The 25,242-nt window shown below is 53.5% G+C and overlaps 1 protein-coding gene across 2 annotated transcripts; it reads right to left on the bottom strand.

The window, feature by feature from the left end:
- Window positions 1-395: 395 nt before the first annotated feature.
- BAG3 (BAG cochaperone 3) lies at window positions 396-23,937 on the bottom strand. Of its 2 annotated transcripts, none has more exons than XM_036222854.1 (4): window positions 23,407-23,937; window positions 8,922-9,248; window positions 7,117-7,518; window positions 396-4,597 (listed from the first exon to the last, which is right to left on the bottom strand). In XM_036222854.1, the coding sequence occupies exons 1-4, from the start codon at window positions 23,590-23,592 to the stop codon at window positions 3,779-3,781; spliced, it is 1,734 nt and encodes a 577-aa protein (XP_036078747.1). In that variant the 5' UTR covers window positions 23,593-23,937; the 3' UTR covers window positions 396-3,778. The 2 variants fall into 2 exon arrangements, with proteins under 2 accessions (XP_036078747.1, XP_036078748.1); XM_036222855.1 differs by having other exon boundaries at window positions 396-4,594.
- Window positions 23,938-25,242: the final 1,305 nt, after the last annotated feature.

Raw genomic sequence — 25,242 nt, 5'->3', positions numbered from 1 at the left:
GCCACTTTTCCCGGTCTCCGCTGGTTCCTAATGGGCAGCGCTGGACATCAGGCAGCTTGAGGACCAGGAAAGCAGGGACACGCCCAAGGGCAGACGCCACAACTGGAGGAATTTAGTTTTTAACTTTTAAATAGCAACAGAGCAGACATGGCAAATTCAGATTATCCTTACACTTTTGTGGCTTACTATTGTCTTTATCTTACATATGGGGCAAGTACCCTAATTTTTTCCACGCTTATGGCCTCCAAAGGCTTAACCCAGTCCTGCCCCTCACCCCTCTTCAGGAGAGGATGGGGCGGCACAGCCCAGAAACAGGGTGTGCTGCTCAGGAAGGGCGCACCGAAACGCGAAGGGCATGTCTCCTGCTGGGTTTTTTTTTTTTTTTCGTTTGTTTGTTTTTTTTTTTTTTTGGTGCCGCCTGAAAGTTCAAAACATGCTGGAACACAGAAAGAAAGGTATTTGCCTGAGTGACTCAGACATGTTCCAGCGTTTTCCCACAGGCTCCTGCACATCCCAAAATAACTGCGACCCTGGATCCTGTCCCTTGGCGTACGATCACATTTGTATAATGTTACAGGAGAGTGGGCAACCCGGCTGCACTCACATGGGAGTCGTAGGAATGCACGGCCCAGCATGGAGCCCATGCCGCCTGGCCGGGCCGGGCACAGCGACAGAGCAACCACAGCAGTGAGATGGGCGGGCTCGCCGCTCTGCCAGCCCACCTGTCACAGGTGGGAGAAAGAGGCCCTGAGGGGAAACGACTTGCCCAACCAAACTGGTGATCTGCAGCTTACGAGGTGGCGGGGGAGCTGGCCCTGAACTCTGATCAGCGAACACTGATATTCATTTCTTAATAAATGTCAATTGAGCCTTGGAATCATAAGGTCCTGGCAAAGGAACTTTAAGGGCCTCCTGGCCACGTAGGTGCCTACGTGCCCAGGTCTGGGCGATGACAAGGGAATGAGCAGGTGTCAGAGCGGGCCTGCCCTCGGGAGATTTCCAGTCTTACTTAGGAAATGACCAAAGATGTTAAAACAGCTGTGAAACAGCTGGGCCCTGGCCAACAGGCCAAAGGCTGCTGGGAGTTTTGAGAAACCGAAGTCTGAGAAGGCAGTTACTGTCCGAGGGGAGGAGGTGTCACAGAAGGGTGGGCCTCAAGGGGGGCAAGGAAATCTGGAAAAAGTGGGCGGAGAGGGCGAGTGGACATCGAAGGTGGGGACGGGCTGGAGGAGGGACGCAGACACTGAGGTGGAGGAAGGAAGGTCGCTCTGGAAAGCCTTGGAAGCCGGACTCAGGCATCGGGGCTGCCAGCGTTGAGGTTGCAAGTAACCTTCCTAACAGATGCCGTTATTTACTAGTTCCGAGTCACTTGCTTTCTCTGGGAGACAGGAAAAATCTCATAGGATTCGTACGCTACCTATACAGTGTCCTAGGAAGAGGTGAGAGGGTCTTCCTAAATTTCTGAGTACTTGGATAGTCCTTTCCCTCTTGGTCACCGCAGCTCACATGGTGTGAAGAAGGTGAGATGAACATGGCCCCCAATGTCTCGTGGGCCTAGATTCCAATCCTGCCTCTGCTCAGGGCTCCGTGGGCGTGAGCAAGTCACCTTTTGTTTCCTCATCCAGTACACAGGACGTTAATAGCGAACAACTCTCATGTGCCAGGCACTGTTTTCAGATCCACTTGTCTGAATTTACTTGACCATTTCCCCCTATTTTACAGCCAAGGAAACCAAGGGAAACTCCATGTAACTTGTCCATTGTCCCAGAGCTGTGATAAGAAACTGTGACTTGAACCCAGGACCTCTGATTCAAGCCTGTGTTTTTAACTGTTCTTAAAAAGGGCACTGGGAGGATCAGATAAGCCAAAGCCCCAACACTAGGCACTCGGTGGAAATCGGTTCCCTGCCTCGTGCAGCCCAAGACAGTTGCTACGTCATCGAGAGCTGTGCAGCCAGCTCTACGGCCAGCCTGTAGCCCACTGCAAGGCCCAGGGACCACCGAGACAGGTCAGCGAACTCCTGCCCTAATGTCCACGTACCATCTAATTTGGACGACTGAAATATCCTAGTGACATGAAAGCGCTACTACGGATGTTTAGTGATAAAAATAACATCAACCTAATTCAGTAACCACTCGAGACGCCTTAATGCTGTGGCCCACTGAGAATAGATGCCCAAGTCGCAGAAAGAAATGGTCACGTTCTTTATCTTGGGTTCACTTTAGAAGTAGTCCGGTGGGCTTTTCCCCTATTAACGTGGTTTTTGTTTTGTTTTGTTTTTCCAGAATCTGTGGCGTATCTCTAGCAGTCGGCTTATATTCCGCAAATGAGTTTACCCAGGAATGATGTTGGCAGATTCCCATCGGAATAACGTCAACCTTTCTCAGCAAGCTAAGAGTGGCGACTACACCAGTGTGTATTTTTGGGCAGCATCGTCAGGCACCAACATTAAACTCGATAGAGTCATGAGGCCTTCAGCTCTGGGCTCTGAAGTCAGCGTGCCCCTGGGAGTTCCAAGATCTCAGGCCCGTCTCTCCTTCCCTTTCCATTTTCAGGTTCACTTGGCAAGCAGTTAAGAAAAACCTAGCCCATCCCCACGTGTCCGGGGCTGTGGCCCTTCCCAAGCTCTTACAAGACGCTGGCACAGAGAGGCGGCTCTTCTTCCACCCAGTGGCTTCAAAGAGCATCTCATCCCTTAACCCCCATGGCTTCTAGGAACCCAATCTGGGAAGATAAACCTGGGTCCGGACTGGTTTGGTGACTCAGAGAAGTGTCAGATAAAGATGACCCCAAGCCTCTCAGAGAACATGTTCCCAACCCCCAGTGACCTGGACTCTAAGGAACGCTTGGGCCAGCCTCAGGCAATTCTGGGAAGGGCTTTCCCTGTGCACTTTTGAACCGTCTCAGCTCCTTGGTGAGGCCTGCGGAAGGCCCAGGGACAGGTGGGCCGAGATGCTGTGTACGCGGCACCTTGGCTAGGACAGTCCGAAGAGGTGCAGTACACACGTTCCCATTACCTGGGTTCACAGCCCTGAGTCCGCTCAGCGTCCAGCTGCACTCTGAGGCTGAAAAATCACCAGGACTCATTTTCTCATGAGCTGAGCCAGCAGAGATGGTACCAATCCCAGCGCAGGCTTGTAACTGCGTCTGCCACTTATTTTTACGGAAGCCAGAGAGAGGCGATCTTGATGTTGCCATTCTCTTCAAAGTTGTACAAACCACAAAAAACACTGAGTCAGATTATTTCTTTATTTTCTTTCTTTCTTTTTTTTTTTTTTAAATGTAGCACTAAAGTCATCCAACATACAGATATTCCTATGGCTTCTTACACATTTTATCCTATCTCGAGTTACAGATTTTGGCTACGAGACGAAGAAAATCATCTCACTGAAATGGCAACATTTCTGAACAATGGGTTTTTCATATTTCTTATGGGATGAGAAATCGACTCCTCATCTACCCTCTAAAAATCTCCTCCAGTCCAGAGTGACAGGAAGACACAACCATGGCCAACATGTGGTGCCCATGCAGGGGAGGCCCCGAAACAACAAGCGATGGGGTTACACTTCTGGAACAAGCGACTTCTTTATTTGTACAGAATAAGAATACTGAAGAAAAGCATCATTTTCCTTTTAGCCTCTTTACTGTTTTGCCTCCACCCAGGTTACTGCGTGCCAAGCTGCTACAAATAGTAAAAACCAACAGATTTAAAGTCCCTGAAATGCATGCAACCTAGAACTCCCTAGAGCACTCGATCAGTTCGCAGCGTCAGGTCTGCCTACGGCACTGCTGGGTCGCCGGCGGTGTCCGTCGTGCTGCTCGGGTCTGGAGTGGCTGCAGCTTTGGCTTCTGGCTGCTGGGTGTCAGTTTGCGGATCTTCTCCATTTCCGGCACTCTTCTTACTCTTGTCTGCTGCCGTGGCGCCCATCTCCATGATTTCCTGCAGTGGCTGATCGCTTTCAAGGGAGCTGGGCTGGAGTTCATAAACCTGGACTTGACCTGGAACATCTATTGCTTTCTGTTCAAGTTTTTCCAGGATGGTCTGAACCTTCCTGACGCCATCTCTCCTGGCCTGACGGACATCGGCTCGTCCCTCAGGGTCTACTGAATCCAGGGCCAGCAGCTCTTTGGTCAAATACTCTTCTATCATCAGGTACTTTTTGTCCGTCTTCTTGCCTTCAAAGTTGTCCACGGCCTCCTCCAGCCCTTGCACCTTTTCCAGGATGGCTTCCACTTTCAGCACACCGGGATGCTTTGGGGGCGCCTCAGCCTCTCCTGGCTTTGGGGGCATGGCTTCTGCAGGGGCAGGGCTGGGGGCTGCCCTCTCTTCTGCAGCCACATTCTTGGGGACGGAGGGGACAGCAGAAGGGGCGGGGCTGGGAGGGGGACAAGGAGCTGGAGCAGAAGGAAGCTTTACTTCCACCTTCTCAGACGCAGGTGGGGGCTTCTGGGCGACGGGCTGGGCATCCGCCTCCTTCCGGATCACCTGTATCGGGATGTGCCCAGGAAGGAGTTCTGGTCCACCCGGGCCTGGTTTGCTTTCTGGTTTGTTTTCGGGCTGCGGAACAGGCGAAGACTCTCGATGGGTCATGGGCTGCTGAGAAGAGGCAAGGACACAAAGATATTTTTAATTATGGGTTGAGAGTCACAGGAAGTTGTTTGTACTTAGTACGGTACTGATTAGTAAAAGTGGGAAACAGATTTTTTTAAGTTTAAATGGTATAAAAGAGATTTTCAAAGTCAACCGACAGCTATTGAAAAATAAAAATACACTAATCACGTAAGTGACCAAACCATGTGTTATGCTTGGTCTGTTGCCTCAGTGGATTTTTTCGGTAGATGGTATTCTGAGGGCAACAGAAAGAAAACCCATATAATTTTCAAAAACCAAAAATCCATGCTGACCGCTGAGCGAGTTCAGCTCCAAGCAAAGTCTTGGGCGACTCGAGACTCGGGGGGGACAGAGCTGTGGAGGAACAGCTGCCGTCTGTCTGTCCCCTTCCTCACACTGTGTGGACAGTCTCTGTTCAGGGTGTGATCCTTGCATCTCCTGTTTCGGAAGAGTCATAATTTTTTTTTTTTTAAACCTAGGATAACATATTGGTCTCTCGCCGGACTGATTACGTTTTGAGGATAAGCAAGATGCCCCAGACCGGAAACCCGGGAGAAGCCTGCGGGGCGCGTCCGGGCCAGAGGCAGCACTCAGCTGTCGTCTCTGCAGATTTCTGGGTGCACGGGCTGAGACACCCTTTAATGTAACTATAAGCTAGAGCCGTATTTTTTTAAATAAGCTATGCTTAAAACCAAAATCTTTTGACTCTTCTACATTTAGGTGAATGTCTAAAAAATTCTCACCCAAATTTCGTCAACTGGAACATAAGAATTGGACTGCATTATTTCTAAAGTATCCCCAATTCAAACTACTAAGTTCCACTATAAAATTCGGTTAGATCAAATCCTTGCAAGCCTCCAAGAAGGGACCTTCCGACAAGCTACAAAGGAAGGCCGGCGCTAACGAACACGGTTAAAGGGCGTGGAGACAGAGTTAAATGCTATTTCACTGATTACGGGGATTGTACGAGGGGAAACATCACCAGCCCTCCCAACGGGCTCCACTTTCCTAGGGCCACTGGGCCCGAAGACTGTCTGAGCGCCAGCAACCTCCTCGTCCACCAAACCTCTCTCGCCAACCCGGGCATTCCCAACCTTGGCTCCCGCCATTCACAAACCAGCCACGAGTCCCTGTTTGGATTTTAAAACAAAGGCTAGGCAAGAAGTGACTTAGAAACACTTAAGAGGGGTGTTCCATGGCTTTCCTCTTCAACATTGTCAAGGTCATGAAAGCAAAGAAAGTGCTCCTGATTAAAGGGGACTAAAAAGAAATGAGATCCCAGTGCAGTGCTCATGACCCTAGAATAGACACTGGAACAGGGAAATGACCATTAAGGAGACTTAAAAATGGCCTGTGTATTAGATGATAATGTTGTAAGAATGTTAAATTTCTGATACTTCTACTGTGGTTATGAACGAAAAGTCCTTCTCTTAGGAAAATATTTACTGAAGTAGTTATGTGTAAAGGGGGCTGATATCTCCAACGAAATCTGAAACAATTAAAATATATAGATAATATATATAGAGAGAAGAAATGACAAAGCAAACGTGGCAAAATGTTGACAGCGAATCTGGCTGAAGGGTATCCTGGACTTCTTTGTAAAATCCCTATAAAAGCTCTATAAGATGGAACTTCATTTACAACCCAAAAAAAGCTTAAAAAACAACAATGAAAGGCGGGTACTCCGTTCCAGGGCTCTGGATAGGGTCACCATTTGTAGTATGAAGATACCCCGCATTTGTTTACGGGGGACTTCCTTCTAAGAACTGGCAGAGAATTAATTCGGCTGCTCAGGTCGCAGCCAGAGGAGGCCCGGGGCTGCGGTCCATCGGCCAGGCAGTATGGTCCACCACCACAGAGGAGGAGAACGTACAAGGCGTGGTGTGTGTCACCGAGCTCAGAGCCGAGCTGGAGACAAGATGCACGACACTTTTGAAATGCACAGAATTATCACATGCTGAACTCTAGGGGCTCACAAGGTATCATGAGAAAGACGAGTGGGCTTCACGGAAGAGGCGAGACTGGCTTGTTGCTGGAGGATGGGGGAACCAGACTCTGATGGCATTTCAGGGCACGGGTTCGGCACGAGCAAAGGCGGGATGACAGAAGGGGCTTGCAGAGTGGAGAAGGGGCAGCAGGCAGGACGGGGACCACCGCCCGGAAGGCACGCTGGGGTGTGGAGGGGTTTACCAGGGCCCCGAGAGGTGGGCACTAAGATGCCTCGACCCTAGGTGTGCGAGCGGTGCCGCACTCTGCCCACGGTTTCCCACGTGGTGGTTGAGCCTGCCCCAGGGCGGCTGCAATAAAAACTAAGCAGGAGCTGCAGAAGGTGTGGAGGGTTTACGGTCAGCCTTGGTCTCGCGTGTCTGCCGATGGCCAGACACGTCCAGGATCTGACTTTCCCCCAGTCGAGCACATGTGACCTAGGGAAGGCTGACGGGGACCCCAGGGCACCTGCACAGGGCAGATGCCGCCGTGGCCAGCCTGCCGACGCCGACCCATACCTGAGGCCTGTCGGCCATGGCGTGCACACGCAGGGGCGACGGGGAGTGCACCGGCGTGCTGCCCCGGGCTGGAGAGCCCTCCCGGCTGGATGCGCCCAGGACCGGCGAGCGGAACGGGGATGCTGCCCGCAGGGGCCGAGGCTCCCAGTCATCCCCCTGGATCTTGTGGTACACGGGCTGGTGGGTCTGGTACTCGCCCTGCTGAGCTGGGTAGTGCGTCTTCTGGGCTTGGTGGAAGGAGGGCTGGGCGGCCGGCCGGGTGACGTTCTGCTCGTGTATCACAGGGATGGGGATGTAACCCCGGGGGAGCTGGTGACTGCCTAGGCTGCTCCTGCCAGCGGAGGGCAGGCTGGCCGAGGACGACGAGGACGAGCAGTCCGAGGCCGCCGGAGACTGCGATCGCTGCAAGACACAGAGGGTAGAGGCACGGCCCCATGAACGACCTGCGCCCGGTGCTCAGACCCCGCCTCCGTTCGGTGCCTGCTCAGGGCAAGAGGTTTAAGGCCCTCCCCTCTCTGAGCCTTTCCGTTTTCAAACGTAGTGTCAGGATGGGATACTCTGGAGTCAGGAGGCCTGGGTTCAGATTCTTATCAGCTCAATAGCTTTCTAAGCCTCTTCTGATATAGGGAAGAGCGCCCCCTCCCTCGCTGGGCTGACCTGAAGGTTAAGTAAAACCACCTGTGTTTGAGCTTTAGCACAACTGCCACCAACCGGAACTGCTAAACACACTGCATTTGTTACTACATGTCGCTTTATTTCCTTTTTCCTTAACCCTTTCCATGCTAATCCACAGAGAACTATGCTGAGCACTGGGACCTGTGTGAGCCGAGGCGGGCCAGGCCCCTTTCCCCCAGACCTCCTAGAAAACCAGGATGCTGTTTCCCCAGCTGGTTTCTACAGGCCCTGCTGGCTCAAATGATCTCTCCGACTGATGCGTCACGGTTGACTTTTACAACAAAAACATTACAAGTGCAGGCGCTGCTTCTCCAAGGAGGCCAGGGGCCTCCTAGAGCCCCACATCAACTGTGATGCTTTGCCCCCAGGCAGGCGGTGAAGCCCGACATCCAGGAGGGAGCTGAGGGGGGCAATCCCAGCCCTGGGGGCAGACGGGGAGTGGGGAGCTGTGCCAGTGGACACCACGAAATGGTCTAGACAGGAAAACCACAGGGGCTCGCTGCTCAGGAATCCCGCTGGGGTCCGCTGGCCCTCGAACCTCGGCGACGGACCAGACTAAGAACTATTTTTCAGACATGAGTGCACTGAAGTGTTGGCTTCAGGCTTAAAACCCTAGAAGCGGCTGCCTTCCTGACTCTGCATCCGGATCTCTGTTTAGACCGGGAGACACCGTAAGGGCAGGTGGGCTGTCTCGCTTTCGTACCAGTGTAGCTCCGAGCAGTTAACACTCATCCACAAACACTGAATTTGAGGAAACAACACCCAGTATCTCCATTTCTGAGACAGAAAGCCTGGTGGGAGCAGGAGCCTCAGCCCAGGAGCCAGAGGCCAGGCTTCTCACCCCAGCGATGCTGCGTCCTTCATGAATTTGGATCAAGCTGTTTACCCTTCTGAGCTCCAATTCCTTAACTACAGAAATAAGCCATGATCCTTGCCCACCTGAGAAACACACCTGTGAAAGGCTAGGGGACCATGTGGGGCTACTGAGCTGTCTTTGCTGGGTGACCTCTGACGCTGCAGGCCAGGCCCAGATGCCCTGCATTTCATCGGGTGCCTGGCCCAGGGCGCGGGCATCAGGTCTGGGCTCCCCGGTCACACCCACAGGGCCCGAGCGCCGGGCCTCTCCTCACCTCGGGTCTGTGGGAGGCTGGGGGCTGGGCGGCCGCAGCTGCTCCTGCCTGTCCGCACTGTTTATCCGGCTGGCTGGCGTCGGCCACACCCCGCAGAGGTGACTGGCACCTCTGAGGAGCCGTCGCAGCTGCCTCGCTCCGGAATCGCTGCGTCCCGGGCTGGGCGGAGGCAAAGACGGGGTGCGGCTGCCAGCCCTCGGCGCCTTCATGCAGGACAGGGATGGGGATGTAGCCGGGCCGGAGCTGGGGGTACGCGGCGTGGCCCTCCCTAGTGGGCAGCAGCCTGGAGCCCTCCCGGGAGGGGCCATTTGCAGAGGACGGAGTTTCCTAAAATAAAAACAGGAGAAACACAGACTGGTTAGAAGCTGGGAAGGTAACACCTCTGAGGAGGAAACGGCACGGTACTCACACTCCTATCTGCCAGTGGTGCCGGGCCGCCCGGTGTCAGCCTGCACCACGACGGGCACCGGGAGCACGGCCGCCCCCCGCTCCTGCCAGACGCCCCCTCCCCTGCCGAGGCTGCTGTCCCGCCAGCAGGTTAAGAATCAGGGGCCTCGAGGGAAAGCAGGTGAGCCGAGGTTATGTGCTGAGCACGAGAGAGGTCTCAGTTTCTGACACTGGTAAGACACGTCTTTTTCCTGGGTGACAACCAGGCAACAGTGTGGGTAGGCGAGCCCCCGACTGTCTCCCAAGGCTTCAGAGCCCCAGGTCAGGAGGGGCAAAGAGGATTCCACTCCGACGCGCTAAATCACAGCCAGCTGCTCCGCTTCCTGAAAGGTCCCCCCTGGTGTGGCCCCAAACGCAGGCCACGGCGTGGAAATCTCTGCAGAGGGGGGGTGGCAGGGAGAGGCCCCTCCCCAGGGGTACTTCCCAACGCGCTGCAGGGGGACACACGAGGAATGCAGAGGCGGCACGGGACGGGGACAAAGCCCCGGAGCAGCGGCGCGAGGCTTCTGACGACAGGGAAGCTGCTCGGCGAGGGGCGGCTGGGGTGCCTCGGGGTGCCGCAGGGTGCCCTCGCGGAGTTCTCCCTTCAGCGGCCTGGCTATTTTGGGACCCTGGAGAGGGCCAAGTTCCAGATGTACCACACAGAGAGATCTTGTTTCAGACGACAAGGCTGGCCAGTCACTCACCAAGCAATGTCATTCCTCACCAAGCAGAGGCAACCGAGACCAGGGACACCCCCAGGCGTCCGGTGCTCTTTCCTCCGTGCGGGAGGGTCCTTTCACAGGAAGGGGGCTGTGGATCCGTGCCACCTAGACACATCTGCACGGAGCGACTATTAAGGAGAGCGATCCCTCCCTCAGGCGGCGGCTCTCTGAACAGCCCCCAAGAGCCAGAGGCCGAGGAGTGTGCGGGATGCCAAGCCCACTGCGAGGCGGGCTGAGGGCCGGTTCGCGTTTTGAGTGATGGACCACTGTGAGCTCGCCATGCCTCTGTATCTGAGCGCACCGGGCGGCTGAGCCTGGAATTCAGGCCTTTCCGACTGAGGCACTGCTTCCCTCCTGCTGAGCCCCTGCCCAGAAGGCCTCTGGCACACAGAGGAGGCAAGGGTGTCACTGTGTCCTTGGGGACACCAACAGACAGGGACTCTCAGATTAGAATGCCCACGTGCTCAGGGCGGCTGCTTTATTTTAGCCTGCTCAACTCCGAGGTCACCCAAGAGCAGGGAGTGGGTCCAGGCTTCACATTCAGAACCACATTCTTGCCGTGAGGCAGGCCCCGAAAGGGCGGCAGCAAGCAGCACCGAGAAACCGGGTGCTTCTTGGTGCTGCTGGCTCCTCGACGCACCGACCGCCTGGGCGTCTTAGCCACTCACTGGGCAGCCTTCCTCCAGGCTCAAGCAGGGGCGTCTCTGCTGGCTGCCCAGGGTCACTGCTTCCCCCAGCCACACTCGGAGGCCTCATGCCACCTGCACAGGCCACAGAGCTGAGTGGCTAGCGAGTCCCCATCCACTGACGGCCTTCTGGGGAACATCTTGCTACTGAGGCGCTGGGTATAACATGGTGACCAACCCAGCACGACCCCTGCCCACCAGGGGCCTTTGACAAGGAGACTCAAGGCTGCATGACACAGACAGGAAGCACGGCCACCTGGAAAGCACGGGAGGCCCAGGGGCGGGGCAGCGCGTGCGCTCTTCCAGCTAGGACGGGGCTCTCCTGGACAGGCTGCGAGTTCTTTCTGACCTCCAGCGATAACAGCTCTGGGATCATCCTCCTGACTTCTGTGAGCCCTCCTCCCCTCATCCAGAAAATGGAGCTAGCAACACTCGCCTCACAGCCTGTGAGGTCTCATGAGCACGTCAGGAGGGGTGCCCAGGCCGAAGCTCACGTGCGTTCCCTCCCTAAGCAGGCACACGACTGTGCTCCTCAGCCCCCAAAGTGTGGAAGGAGTCAAAACTGAAGGACGAAGTTAACCGACAGTGGCGGCGACCCCAGAAGGACATGGCAGCGACGGGCAAGGTCCTCGAAGAACCTTCGAGGGGATGGGAAGGTGCTCTACCTTTTTCTGGGTAGTGGTAAACAGATGTGCACCTGTGTCCAAATCTATCAACCTATGAACTTCTCTGGAACCCCCAACTGCCCACTCCCTGCGACCTTCGACCCACACTGTCTGGTTTTCACAGATGAGGACTGCCAACCCCACGGCCCCCGCAACAGCTGGCTCCTGGCTCTGCCTGCAGCTGCGACTCGCCCAGGGCCCGGAGCCTTAGAGGCCTGGCTGCGGCCTCGCTCCTCCTTGGGGAAGCCCCTGGATCAGAAGGCACTGGAGCTAGCCTGCCAAGAGCTGTGCTTTTTCTGCACCTCACTGAGTGTACTTCGTACCTCGAGTGAAAGAGAAAAGGGGAGGAAGAGGAAGGAAGGAAGCGTATTCTGTCTGCCAGGGGGACCGTGACAGCAGAGACTGCCTCCCGAAGCCACGACCTTGGAAGAAGGGCCGCGCTGGGGGCAGTGGAGGAAAGCATGTGGTCACTCCGGGCGGGGGCAGGGGTGTCAGAGATGCAGTGGGTGAGTGGGTGGCGCTTGAAGGTAAGAGCGGAGCTGGGGGCCCAGAGGGCCGAGCTGCCAGGGAGGCCCCCGTCCACCGACCTGGGAGCTGCTGACAACGCACCTCACCAAGGCGGGAGGAATCGCAAGGAGAAACCCGGACACGTCAGGAAATGAGAGAAGTCGGGAACGAGAGCACGAAAGCGGGGGGACAAGGCCATGGGAAGGAAGGGCGGCCCAGGACAAGAGGGGACGAAAAGGCCGCTGAGGCTGGCAGGACGGGAGGAGGGAGGGGGCGAGACTCGAGTTCGGGGCCTGGGCTTGGCTGAAACGCGGTGCTGGAAGGCAGGGGCGGCGAAGGGCGGCCCGGGGGCTCTGCCTCCTCCAGTCCCGAGGTCTGCGCTCCTGGATCCGTGTGAATCAATGCCCCGTTTACGCCGTTTTAATAAAAACCCACACATTTCTTCACGAGCCTCACATCTAAAAGGAAGCAGGCTCCCCTTCCACTCCTGTGGGGCTTTGTTTAGAGAAACACGGCTTGAGGTAAGCCCACACCCGTTTTCCATAACTGACGACTGAACACTTCTACATGAACGAATCAGTTAAACTCCAAATGAAACTCCCACCCATAACAAGGTCTGTACCGGGAATGCGGACACCCCCTTCTCATGCTTCTACTCAGCTACTGTTAGAGCCCCATCAACAGCAAGGGCCTCCGTTTTTATCAAGTACCAAGCACCACCCGAAAGAGTCCAATTAAACTGTCCTGTCTACCTTCTATGATGTTTTCATCACAATCTAATAAAAAAAAAAAAGATTTATTTTTTAAATTAAGTTTAAAAATGTGTAATATTTATGATCCTTCTAGAATATGACTAGAACACGTCTCTTCAGTCCCATACGAATCGTTTTCAAGTTCGAGCACAAGTCCAGAAAGAGCCCATTGGTTACACCAGCGTGTTTCACAGAAGACTCACTATCTGCCCCCCTCTAACTTCAACGGGGACCCCACATCTCTGGGGTTAGTCTATGTGGTCGCTTGACAGGGACCGGGTACCATCAGTGATCACGCAGACGACTGCCGGTCCTCGTCCCCTCCCTCATCATGGCCTGCCTGTAGCTTAAGGAGTGATGATGACATTACAGGAATTATTTTCCAGTGCACCTCAGCTCACTATCCTTATCTTTGGCCAAAGACAACATACGTGCAAAACTCAGTTAGGAAGTGGCCAGCATCCTGACTTCACTGCTAATCTCACTGCATTAATGTATAAAATGAATTGGTTAATTCTTCTCTGTTGTTTGTGCACTGCACTAAAATCCCGAGGCGTCTCAGAGCCAAACAACTCCATGAGACAGCCCGGATAAAAAGCAGGAAAAATGACCCCAGATGAGCCAAAAGCTGCCATGTTAAATATAAGATATTCTCTTAGAGAAGCCTGGGGTCAGGTGCTGAGCCTGGGTGAGCCCTTTGTGTGCCTAATAGCACGTGTAAACTACGTGTGTGCTAAGGAGACGTGGAGAGATTGCACTTGGTCTCAACCCTGGCTCTGCCCTAAGTAGGTGTGCTACGTAAGCAGTTCACGTGCCCTCTCTGGACGTCAGCTTCCACTGCTATAAAACGAAGGGGCGGCCCCGATGTTCTGTGAAGCAGTGGTTTATAGACTCTAAGGAGCACCCAGGAAATGCAAAGAAACGCAGACTCTGAGCCCAACCCCAACAGTCTGGTTCAGCGGGCGTTTGGAAAGCCCAGCCAGGGCTGCACTGGGAAGCCGAATGAAGTTCCTTCCAGCTCTGGCGGTCTCCGAGGCCTCGATCTCTAAGGTCCCTCCTAGCTCTAAACATCTACATAAAGCCGAAAAACAAGGAAAAGTTGATGTCACAGCAATCTAACAAGGACCACCCCTAACTGCGCTCAGTTAAACCACAGACATCTCTGGCACTCTCTGTGCCCCGAACATTTGCAAACCAAATGATGAGGAGGAAGCTGCTGACCCTGAGACTCCTGTGCCTTAGGGCCGGGCAGGAACAATTCTTGGGCACCTGCGAGGTGTAAGTCAACCACCATGCCGGGGTGTCACATGTGTGCAACGGCTTTGGGGATGGCCAGGGGGCAGGGTGCGCCTCGACCCATCCACAATCAATTCCCTGTACACAGAGTGGCCTCTGAAGCCTAAGAGTGGCCCCGCTGAAAGCCCCCAACATCAGCTCCACGGTACATACAGAGCTTGACACCCCACAGTTCCCGTCAGTGCGGTCTCAGCGAAGGGTGACAGCAACAAAGGGAACTCTGAGGGCTGCCCCGGAGACAGTCTCAACAGCCCCGGAGTCCGAAGTAGGACACGGAGACTGGTAACTGGGTTTTTAGGCCGGAAGAGCCTCCCCACTGGTCCGGTGTTGGCTTTTACTAAAGATACTTCAAAAGTTCTAAAACCAACAAACAAAAAGGATGGAGGATAACAGGAATCCTGGAACTCCCCATATAGCTGGGATCAGGACCAAAATTAAGAGGCTTGGCTCACTTCTATCTAGCAGGAAACAAAACAAACGACAAGCTTCTTTCTCAAGTGTAAACTGACAGTTGCGCGCCGACATCCTACCAAAACTTTCTGTGGGTGTTAGAGGCCGAGGAAATGGATCAAGTTTTATTGCCAGTTTGATATACGAACAGCCATTTGCATGCCCAGAGCCAAACTCAAAACGGCCTCGGTTTCCACTGGATTGTGATAGAGGGTCTCTCCCACTGCCCCAGGCCTGTTCTGAGCACATAACGGACACTGGGCAAATTCTGAAACGTACGTGAAGGCCACACCCATCGCGGTCCATTCACAGCACCCCTGGTCCGGCAAGCGCCTGTGCTGACCACAAGCCCCATAAGCGACCCAGCCGCAGGTGGCTGCAGGCTTTATCCGACATGCCCACCATGAAACTACACGCATTTTATCCCGGGGCTCAGACGGATGTCCCTGTGTGCTTCTGGGGAAAACTCTGAGAACGTGAAACTCAGCACTGCCTCTCTTCACAGCTGTGTCCAACGAGCAGGACACACCGGCATGAGCCTGGTCTCAAGCTGTCAGCCTGGTCTCCAGGCCCTGCGGCTCACCAGCTGTGTGCCTTCAGACAGGACTCCTTGCTGCTAAGACTCAGTTTCCCCAGCTGTAAAAATCCCCACAGCTCCCAGGAATTTTTACAAGATTTAAGTGAAATACGGCACAAGGAAATGTTTGTAAACTCTGAGCTTCACCATGCCCTGCACAATCTCATTTCTTCATTCCACAAACAGTTATGAATGGACCCAGCTTTTCTGAGCAAAGCTGGCTGGACCTATTGCTTACAAAGCCTGGGTCCTTGGTGGTCTCAACGAGTTGGCAACGAGCCTGCTAGGTGTTAGAAGCCCCTTTACCTGAGAGCCTTAAAGGCACTGATGAGGAAGGATGCTATTTTTTTCTGCTGAGAACTGCATATAAGTTCTACAACCTGGAAGCAAACACAACCCAAAGCAACTCTACGGGCTAGAACCCTAAACGTCCTTCCCCCTCTGACAGGCCCCAGCCAGCTGCTCCGAAGAGGACTGCACTGTGGATAAACTTGCCTCTAGGATTCCACACTCAGCTTTCAGTGATTGTGGCTCCTTGCACACACAACCCTGAGACCTAGGGAGAAGAGCCAAGCCAGTCCGGGGCAGGGGGATCTGCCTAGGAGCAAAGTATCTGCTGGTCGTCCCCCGCCCCCAGCATTTCATTGCACCCCCACAGGGGCGTGGAGTGATCTCCAGACTGGGCACCACCACCCACGCCTGGGTTTCGCCCTGCTGGAGGGAGTGCTCGGGCTCAGTGTCAGCACCCGGCCTCCCTGGTCCCCCACCCGCTGGAGCCCTCCTCAAGGATTCCACGTACATATGGCCCAAGGGCAACAGGAAGTTACTGCAGAACCAGGCCGAGAACCCTGGTCACCAGGCTCCCAGCTCCCGAACTCATGGCTACAGAAACATTAAGAACCACCTACTTCCTCTTTAGGAAAAAAAAGTAGGGACACCTGCTTTAATCAATCTAAAGCCATGAATCACAGACAGACAAGCACCCGAAGCTTCCACAGTGGGAAGCAAACTATCTGAAGTTAGATGAAGACACCTCCTCACCGTACATGTCCACGAGTTTCTCAAGAACCTGTCTCATGCTCAGGTGGAACACTGGCCAATCGCTCGGCTCTTCCAACCACTAGAATCCAACCACACAGGTGTCTGTTGCTATCAGGGTACAGGGCTTCGCTAGACATGCATTTTGTACAAACACGGTTTCCCTAAAGAAAAAATCTCTAGTTCATCAACGGAGGCTCAGGCTACGGGACGACCCCTCTGACTGATGGCGGCAGCCTTGGGGAGAATGCCCAGGGCCGGCTCTCCTCCCACCCCTCCAGGATATGCTCAGAGCATTCCTCCCCCAATACCCACACTCTCCCCCCACCACAAGAGGACAGTGACAATTAGAAACGCCCCCCTCTCCTCTACCCACAGTGACATGTCTGCTCCTTAGACTTGGGTCCAGGACAGCAATGAAGACAGCTGGCCCCAGGTTAACGAGGCTCGGTCTCCCCTCGACACCGACTGGGCACCTAACTCCTGCCTGGCACTGTCCTCAGGCCTGTGCCAAGACAGGGAGAGAGGCTTTCCCCTCAGGGAGTTGGGGCAGAGGGTACACATAGCGCCCCAAGCAGCAGAGTGCAACAAACACTATCCCCAATCTGTCTTGGGTGGGGGATTGGGGATCAATCTACAGACTGGTGGGGCTGAGGCTCTGGAAGGCTCAACCTCCATGTAACCCCTTTTATGTGACCCCCATGCTGTGTCCCTGAGTTGCTGCCCAGCTACATCCCACCCTCATGAGCAGCACAGGAACAGCCAGGGAAGGGTGCTGAGGGCGCCCTGACACTGGCTAAAGGAGAGTCAGCTAATGTGGTCCAAGGGGGTCAAGAGGCGGCTTGCCACTGAGAAACAAGACTTCCGGCCTAGCTTGGGGCCAACAGACCAAAGTCCAGCTAGAAATGTCTGCTGCGTGGGGAAGCCAACCGCCTCCCTGCAAATGCCCTCCCACCTCCCAGTGGCAGCTGTGAGCGTGGCCCCGACTCGCCACCCCTGCGATCCTCACAGCCTGCCGGACGGGCGCTGTAGCAAGCCCATTTTACAGGAGGGGAGACTGAGGCTCGAGGAGGGCGAGTCGCCCATCTGACATCACAGAACCTGACCCCAAGGCAAGGACAGGTTAACCCTGTCCCTGTCCCTGCCGCACCCGCGCTGCCTGGGGCTAATGTCCCCCAGTCCTTCATCGTCCCGGGGTAAAATGCGGCAGGAGAAAAGGCACTTTCATTCTGCCCGGCTGCGCCGGGCTGAGGCTCAGACCTGGAACATTCAGTCCGAGTGCGCTCCGGGCCCGGGAGCCAGCGCCGGTGCTGAGTCACTGCCTGGCCGAGGCCGGGCAGCGACAGTGGGGGCACTCGGCGCGGTTCTGAGTCACCACGGCCCCAACTCCACAGGCGCCCGGCCCGGGGCCTCCGGAGGGAGAAAGCCCGGCTCTGTCAGAGAAGGAGCCGGTCCCGGCCCGACGCTCGGGGTCCACGGACTCGATCTGGAACATTCGAACAAGGAAGCGGCTGCCTTCTCTTCGGCACACACGCCGCGGCCCTGTCCCTCTGCTGTCTCTAGACCGCTCGCTCGCTGCCCAGCAAGAATTTAAAATAACTGGATATAACTTTAATGACTACGGAAGACGTTATTTCGAAATAGGAAATGTTTGTTCTTCGACAGGATGCTACGGAATTTTCCAGGGGAAGCCTCACCTCAGCACCAGGCCACGGCTCTGTGCTGGGAGCCGCACCGTTCGCAGCCTCCCGATGAGGAAGCTGCAATTCTGGGCTTTTCTGAGCTGACAGTGGATAAGCAGCTTCTCTCTGCTGTGTCTCCTATCACCGTGGGCCACACGGCGGCAGGCGGTGCCGAGGCCGCTCTCTGTGCAGCTGTGGGCTCGTCTGCTCCGAGACGCTGTGTCACTGGTGAGGTCGAATAAGAGTTTCTCCAGACCCATAAGGAGCACTTAGGAAATCAGTGCTGAAGTCCTCTGTGGAAAAAAGGCCATTCCGAAGTGTGACGAAAAGGCACCAGCTCCCGGGGGACGTTTGGGAGGCCGGGACCACACGGCAGAGTTTGGGAACCCACGGAAGGGCCTCTTTTCCTAAGCCCGCCCGTCCGGTCTGGAGCCCGGCCCCGTGTTTCTCTCTGCACACAGAAGTGTTCGATTTTTACTGAGCACGCAGACCCTGCCAGGCACTCAGAGGCAGAAAGATGAAACAGACGCAGACTCTTATTCTGGAACTTTCAGCCCACAGGGACGTGACCTCGAGGCAAAGCAGAAAGTGCCGCTTTTTTGAGGAAAGACTCTAATTAAAGTAATGTGGAGTCCAGAGCAGGGGCAGCCTGCCTCCAGCTTGAGAGCTGGAGGAAATGCTTTGTGGAGAATGGCCTTGAAGGAGGACAAACTGTCCTCTGTAGGGCACTTAACACCATGACTGCGGAGAGCAGGCACTCGGTACATTTCAGCTGGGCTGAATGAGTGAAGAAGACCTGGGCCCATCTCCGAAGCTCAGACCCAGGCCCAGGAAATGAGTCGACACTTCTGGTCAGCTGTACAGAGATGGACTCAGGCTGTTCATTACCAGGGCCATGCCTGGCGAGCTCTGAGCATGACGGACTTTCGAGAAGGCCCATGGGGGGCAAGTCTGTCTGTCTCGGCCGACGGGCCTCAAACCAGGCACATCCCTCTCCAAGTCTGTTTTCTCATGGAGAAGAGGCCCCTGACATTTCCATCTTAGAGAGCTGCTTTGAGGATTTAAAGAGATATGATCTGTAAATGCATTCACCAGTGCCTGGCACATACATATAAATAGGCTGTTTGGCAGACAAAACAATATTACGTTCATTCCTTCCTGAAGGAACTCTGAGTAAACTTTTGCAAGCTTTCTGGCTTCCTGAAAAGCTGCTACACCCCTGCCCCTAGTAAATCTTCACAGAAATATGCAAATACTTAATAAAACCAGACTTCTCACACAGTCACACAATGCTAAGCAAGGGGTGGGGACCACTTTCCACACCTGCCAAAAGAGGGGATGTGGCTCTGAGCTTCACAAGTCCAGCTGTGAGTGTGAGAGCTGAGACAGAGGAGGGTCCTGGGGTACAAACCAGCAGTGGGGAGCGGGGAGGGGCTCGGGAACCCGACAGGTAGGACAGAGGTTTCCTCAGTCTTCATCAGCACTAGAGAGTCCTCAGAGGCTCCTAACAAGCAAGGCTTTTGTCTTCTGCTCCTAATTTTCCTGCATGAGGTATCTTAAATATTTAAGAGCAACATTAAACCAGCAAAAATGTGAAGGAGAAAGATAGGTTTGGATTATGCACGGTTTCCTATTTTGGATAATGAACATCAGATCATTTAACAACATCAATAAGAAATAATAAACATGTAGGGTGGTTTATATAAGGCAACCTTGTGTCATTCCAGAAACGAGGACAGCGCTAGTCAAGCCTCATGGGTGGCATGAAGCTTTCTGACTCACAACCAGCCCCAAAAGCATCAAGAAGCTAAGCCCTCCTGGCCCTGGCTAACGTCAACTGCCACCACAGCTCCCGTGTACCGACTCTACCCTCGTAAAGGGCAACTCTACTTTACAAAGCAGGGGACAAGTTATGTTCAGTTCTTGAATAAGCCAAACACAGAGTGTTTTTTAGAGGGGAAAATGAAGGCCTTGGATGAGCTGGACTCCTTAGGCATCTGGCCATGCTCTTTATCCACCCCCAACAAATCACTGTTCATCAGTCGCAAAGGAATTTGCTCTGTGGTCTAACTACAACTTGCTGGAAATACAAAGGAGAACAGCCACTTGCTTCCTGGCTGATCTGATTCTGCCAAGAGGCCAGAGAGCTTGCAATCGATCTGCAAAGAACAAAATGATCTCATCTTCAAGAAAAATCAGGAGGCTCTGCTGAACCTGAAGTAGAATAAATGGGCGTCTCTACTTCAATCATAACTCAAAACATTTCCGATTTCCTCTGAAGGGCTGCTTCAATCTCTCTCAGGGCCTAAGTATAATAAGTGAAATTATTATGGTGAGCTTCTGCTGGGAGGCCAAGACAGGGAGGGAACACTCTGGCTCGCTTCTTCCTGGGGTGAGTCCGACCCTTCCCCCCACCTGGCACCACCACCTAGTCAGACTCCACCCCTTGCCTTCGCACCACAATATCACCCTCCCAAAAGCCGGGCCCCAGGGTATTTCACCAGGAAGGAAAATGGGGACTCAGACAAAGGCTCTGGCAGGTTAGATGTGAAGCAGGTGCCCTGTGAGGCTTACTGTCCGCCACCCCTCACCACCCCCCACCCCAATGTGATCACTGTCATTCAGTGGCTCCCAAATGCCAGTCTGGGAGATTCGAGATTCACGGGGGAAGTTTTTTTAACTTAGATTTCTGGGCCCAACCCTGAGCGATTCAGATTCAACATGGGGGGAGGGAGTGGGTAACGCAGCTGGGGATCTGTGCTCTTAAAAGGCTCCCTGGACACTGCCACGCTTGGGAGTCTGTGCTGGGGACCTCCACTATCTGGGGAGCTAGAACAGTCCTGTTCCTCAAGGGAGGAGGGTCTCCCTCTGGTCCCAGAGAGGTGTGTGAGGGAAGAGCACTGCGCCACACTCCAAAGTAGCCGACATCTGTTTATTCGGGGTGGATGCACAGGAACTGTGCATCTCCTGACGCCGAAGCGAACGCCGACCTCTCTGCCAGGCGAGGCGCCTGGACTGGTAAGAACTTGCCAGGAGATTAGTGGGAAGCCCACGTGTGCAGAAAACCGATAGCCAGGAAGACTGTAGGTGGGGAGGTTCGCTCAGAGTGGAACTGGATAAAGCCCAGTGTCTGCCTCCAGCCGACCTTGCTTTCCCTCGCCCCCTCTGTAAGAATGGGGAGTCACTCTAACCACTTCCGGGGAATGTGAGAGGATCAACTGTGAGAGGACAGAGTATAAGACTAAATAAAACACAAAAATTCTGGGCATTTTTCCTTCTTTCCATGAAAGCCATTCCTTTATTGTCATGGTTATACTGTAAATACCCGCAAGCTGTCTTCCCCAAAAGAGGGCTTTCTGTGATCCGGGCTCAATGAATAGCTCTTTATTAACTGACAGCATCTCCTCTTGAAAATAAGGATGCTTGGAGGGTCCTCTTAGCTCAGCTCCTCCAAAACAGCCCTTTGTTTTGTGCCAGGACGCTTTTCTCATTATATATTAAGAGACCGATTTCTAAAAGTAATACTATAAGGATCGTCTATTGTATTTAGTCCGGAGTAAGCTGTAATTCACGTAAGTGAAACTGAATTAGTCACCCACAGGTTCTGTGTATCTGAAAGCACAGGTTTGAAAGCAATGAAGCCCAAAGAGCTAATGCATTGGATGTCAGTTTTCTCCGTAGGTGTTAACGCCACACTGACAAATCTCAAGTACAGAAATCAGCCACCCAATATTTGGTAGTTGGGAGGACACAGAAATAATCAAATATTCTAGCCTGTACACATCACAGTGTCATAAAAATTCAAGGCACTTCTACCTTTTTCGAATAGATACACTGTCTCTTCTCAGGACTTTCTGGTATGGTTCTCTCTCTTTGCTATTAGTCCTTTCAACATCAAAATTCTGACTTGTATTTTCAAATCGACTTTTCCGGTATCGCACTTCTGATTTAGTAGCTCTTTCTTTCTATTTGTTGAGAATACTAGTAACTCAACCTGGTTTTTTTCCAACCTTAAAAAGCTTTATGGTTTTATGAAACCACAGCCTAGCCCATCCACCGGATGGGTGCGCAGAGATCTCAACCTGCTGGGTGAGTTTCTCACTGAAAACAAAGCGCTCGCAATCTGGATCTTAAACTGCACTCCCAGTGGATATGTTCAAACTTGACCTTCACTCACAACAAAGGGTGGCAGTAGATTCTGACGCTTCCTGTCTCTGTAGGAAGGAAGCCTCAAAATAATTGTTTTTTTTTTTTTTTTTAAGCCACCCTGAAGATCTACATACACACAGACTGCAGTAACAAGGCTGGTTTGAAATGAGCGTTAGTTTCACCCAATAATGGGCTGAATAGACACATAAAAAAGTGTATATAATTATGCCTCTTGTACTAATTACAGACTCCTGTACTAATTTTCAGAAATAAATATACAATTAATTTCCTATAAATGTAAGTTGCTGAATGTACTACGTCTCACTGTTGGGCATCAGAGTTTTTCAATATTTTAAAGAACAGAATGCATTAAAAATAAAGTGGATAATATAAAACTTTCTTCTAAAATAATTATTTATAAAGCTTTTTAAATTTTGTGAATTTGTACATCTTCAAAATAACTTACCAGTTCTCTATAGCTTTTATTTTCATTTGTGGCCAGACAGCATTAAGTTGCTCTTTATTTCTTTTTCCAAGCTTTTTATTTTGGAAAAGCTCAAACTTATAGAAAATGGCAAGGATAGTACAATTAGTTATATTTTTTAATAATAACAGATTCATTTCAAATTTTTATTTTCAAATTTTCAGGCTCCTAAGGGTTAAGTACCATCCTTGCATATATGTAAATGAAGCACATTTCTGCTGTATTCACAAAAGTATTACCACTCAATTCTGTGTATTAAAAACAAGTCCTAGACGTTTTAATACCATAACAAGAAAGGGAATGTATGCCATTTAAAAAAATTTCTCTTTCTCGCCAGTGTGAGGCAATGTCGCAAGGTGATGACCAACTATGAGGCAGTCTCACATCTTTAGTTTAGAAATTGCCTTGGAGAAGAGTATCTTGTTTTTAACAAGTCATACCAGAATAGATTCTCATTGAAAACGGTTTCAAACAACAATACAATTTTCACTTTAAATATAAAGAGGAGGAAAAAAAAGGAATGTATTTACATCGTTCTCCTGAGTCACTCTGTGCCTGAGACAGGAGAGAAGTCAAGATACCCCCTAAGTTCAGGAACTTTAGGGGGTAAATTTCCTAAGAGACCACCAACCACCCAAGCTTGCAAATGCCCCCCCACCCCCACCCCTGGCGTCCGCGGAAGCGCGACAAGCGGAGAGAAACCAGATCCGTGACCCAGAAGCCGGGCACCGTTGTTGGGGCCTGGCCCGGGCCTTGGGTGCCGACCAGGCCGGGCGCCCCTCGCGGAGCCCCGGCCAGCTCCGGCCGCCCGGCCATCGGCCCCCCGAATCGACTCGATGGACGGGACCTGGCGCCACCGCGGGGTCGCATGTCCCGCGCCGACCCCCAGAAACCCCATGTGCCCCAAAGGCAGACCTCGGGCGGGCCCGAAGAGGGAGCGCGGGCCGGCGCCGCGGGCGGCGGTCACGACCGCCGCGGCTGGGCGCGGGCACCGGGCGCCCCGCGTCCCCGCAGCCCGCCCGCCGTCGAGGTCGCGGCCCCGGCTCACCTTGGGGCCCTCGGGGGGCACGCGCGGGTCGTTCCACGTCGTGGTGCGGCTGTTGTGGTCCACGAAGAAGGGCCAGCCGGTCTGCGGGTCGATCTTGATTTCCCAGCCGGGGGGGAGGGGGTCGCGGTCGCCGGCGCCGTTGCCGGACGCCCTCTGCACCATGGGCGAGTGGGTGGCAGCGCTCATGCTGGCTCGGGTGGGCCCGGGGGGGAGCCGCCGGGCGGGCGCGTCGCGGGGTCGCGGGGTCGCGGGGTGCGGGGTGCGGGGCCTCCAGGCGCCGAGTGGCTCGCGGGCCGCGGCCGGAGCTGGAGCCGTGCGCGCCGCCGACGTGTCCGGGAAGCCGGCGCCGGGCACCTTTATGAATTAAAGGAGAGGGTGACGTGGCCCGAGAGGGCTGGAAGTATCTGGAAATAGCCTCCTCGCTGCCAAAGGGAAAGGAGGAGATAAAGGGAAGTAGCAACTGGCCGGCTAGAAACTTCTGGTCCCATCCAGAGAAGTTGGCGGCGGCGCGGGCTGGACGCGGAGCTCCGCCCTGAGTCATCCGCTATAATCGTGGCGGGGCGGGGCGGGGGCGGGGCCTCGGCCGCCCGCCCCTCCCCCCACCCCCACCCCCACCCCCGGGGGGCCGACGGGGGTGCGCCCGCGGGGTCCGCCTGCGGCCGCGGCGCGGGGCGGGGGCGTCGTCCGGGCGCCCTGGGCTGGTCCCGGGGTTCGGACTCGCTCCCTGCCCGTGCAGCCCCGGGAGCGTTCCCGGGGCCTGGGAGTCCGCGGGCGCGGAGTGCCTGCTGTGGCTCCTTGCTGTAAAAACAAAGTCATCGTTAGCCTTTTTTAAAGTCGCCGATTTTAAACTAGGGTCTTGCGCCCCACCCCCTGTGCTCGCTTCCCCTTATACTGATAACTCGGGACACGGGTGTCCCTCAGTAACGTGTCAGTCACCTTTTTTTCATGGGCTTAAGAGCTCTGGAGTGTTGATCTGACGCTATAACCGAGCCAGCAAGAAAATGGGAGTGCCCATGGAAATTCACCTGCCTGCATATTGAAACCTAAAGAAGAATGAAAAGTTACATCAGCTCCTGGTTTTGTGCTCCTGAGCCTCTTATCTCAAATATAGAAACTCATTGCGGTGAACAACTGTAAAGAAAACACGTTCTTTTGAGTTTGGTCTTTCTTATGGTAGAGGTCGATTCTTGCCATCTTAAATCTTGACCTTCATTTGGGAAATCAGGACGAAATCGAAATCATGAAAAATGTTTGTTGGGTTGATTCAATGGTGGTTGCACTTGTAACCTCAACCAAGCACCCCAATTCCTCTAAGGAGAGAGAATGTGCCCCCATAGGGAGAAAGTTTGGGAGGTTCCATTTTAGGTCCTTAGGCATGCAGACTCATTCCCTTCCCTAGAAACACTCGGAGACGTTGCCTTGGACTATTGGGCCCAATTTTTTAACTCAAATTCTGAGAACACCTTGGAACCCTGGGAGACAGCACCTGTGTCTTCCTGACCTCAAATCAGTCCTTTCGGAACAATGCTAGAAGAGGCCCAAGATCATTTCCACTGAATGATTTCAACTGACACAGTATGTTCACCAGCTTCGAAAAATTCAAAAACTCAGATTTGTGAAAACACAGAGGTGATTAAACCCCAGAGACTGACATTAGGTCACCAAACACACAGGAGACTGATGTATAAACCCAAATGCTAGTACACTAATTTACCATAAGAAATATGACCGTCGAAGGACATGGACTCTCAACTTCGCTGGTCAGTATCTATCTTATTCTTCCTTAGATCTAAAGCCCTGAGCACAAGGCTGGGCCCAGAGTTCATATTCAGTAAT

Source organism: Rousettus aegyptiacus, unplaced genomic scaffold (genome assembly GCF_014176215.1).
Source record: "Rousettus aegyptiacus isolate mRouAeg1 unplaced genomic scaffold, mRouAeg1.p scaffold_m13_p_6, whole genome shotgun sequence".
Classification (NCBI taxonomy): domain Eukaryota; kingdom Metazoa; phylum Chordata; class Mammalia; order Chiroptera; family Pteropodidae; genus Rousettus; species Rousettus aegyptiacus.
This window is presented reverse-complemented; position numbering and strand designations above follow the sequence as displayed.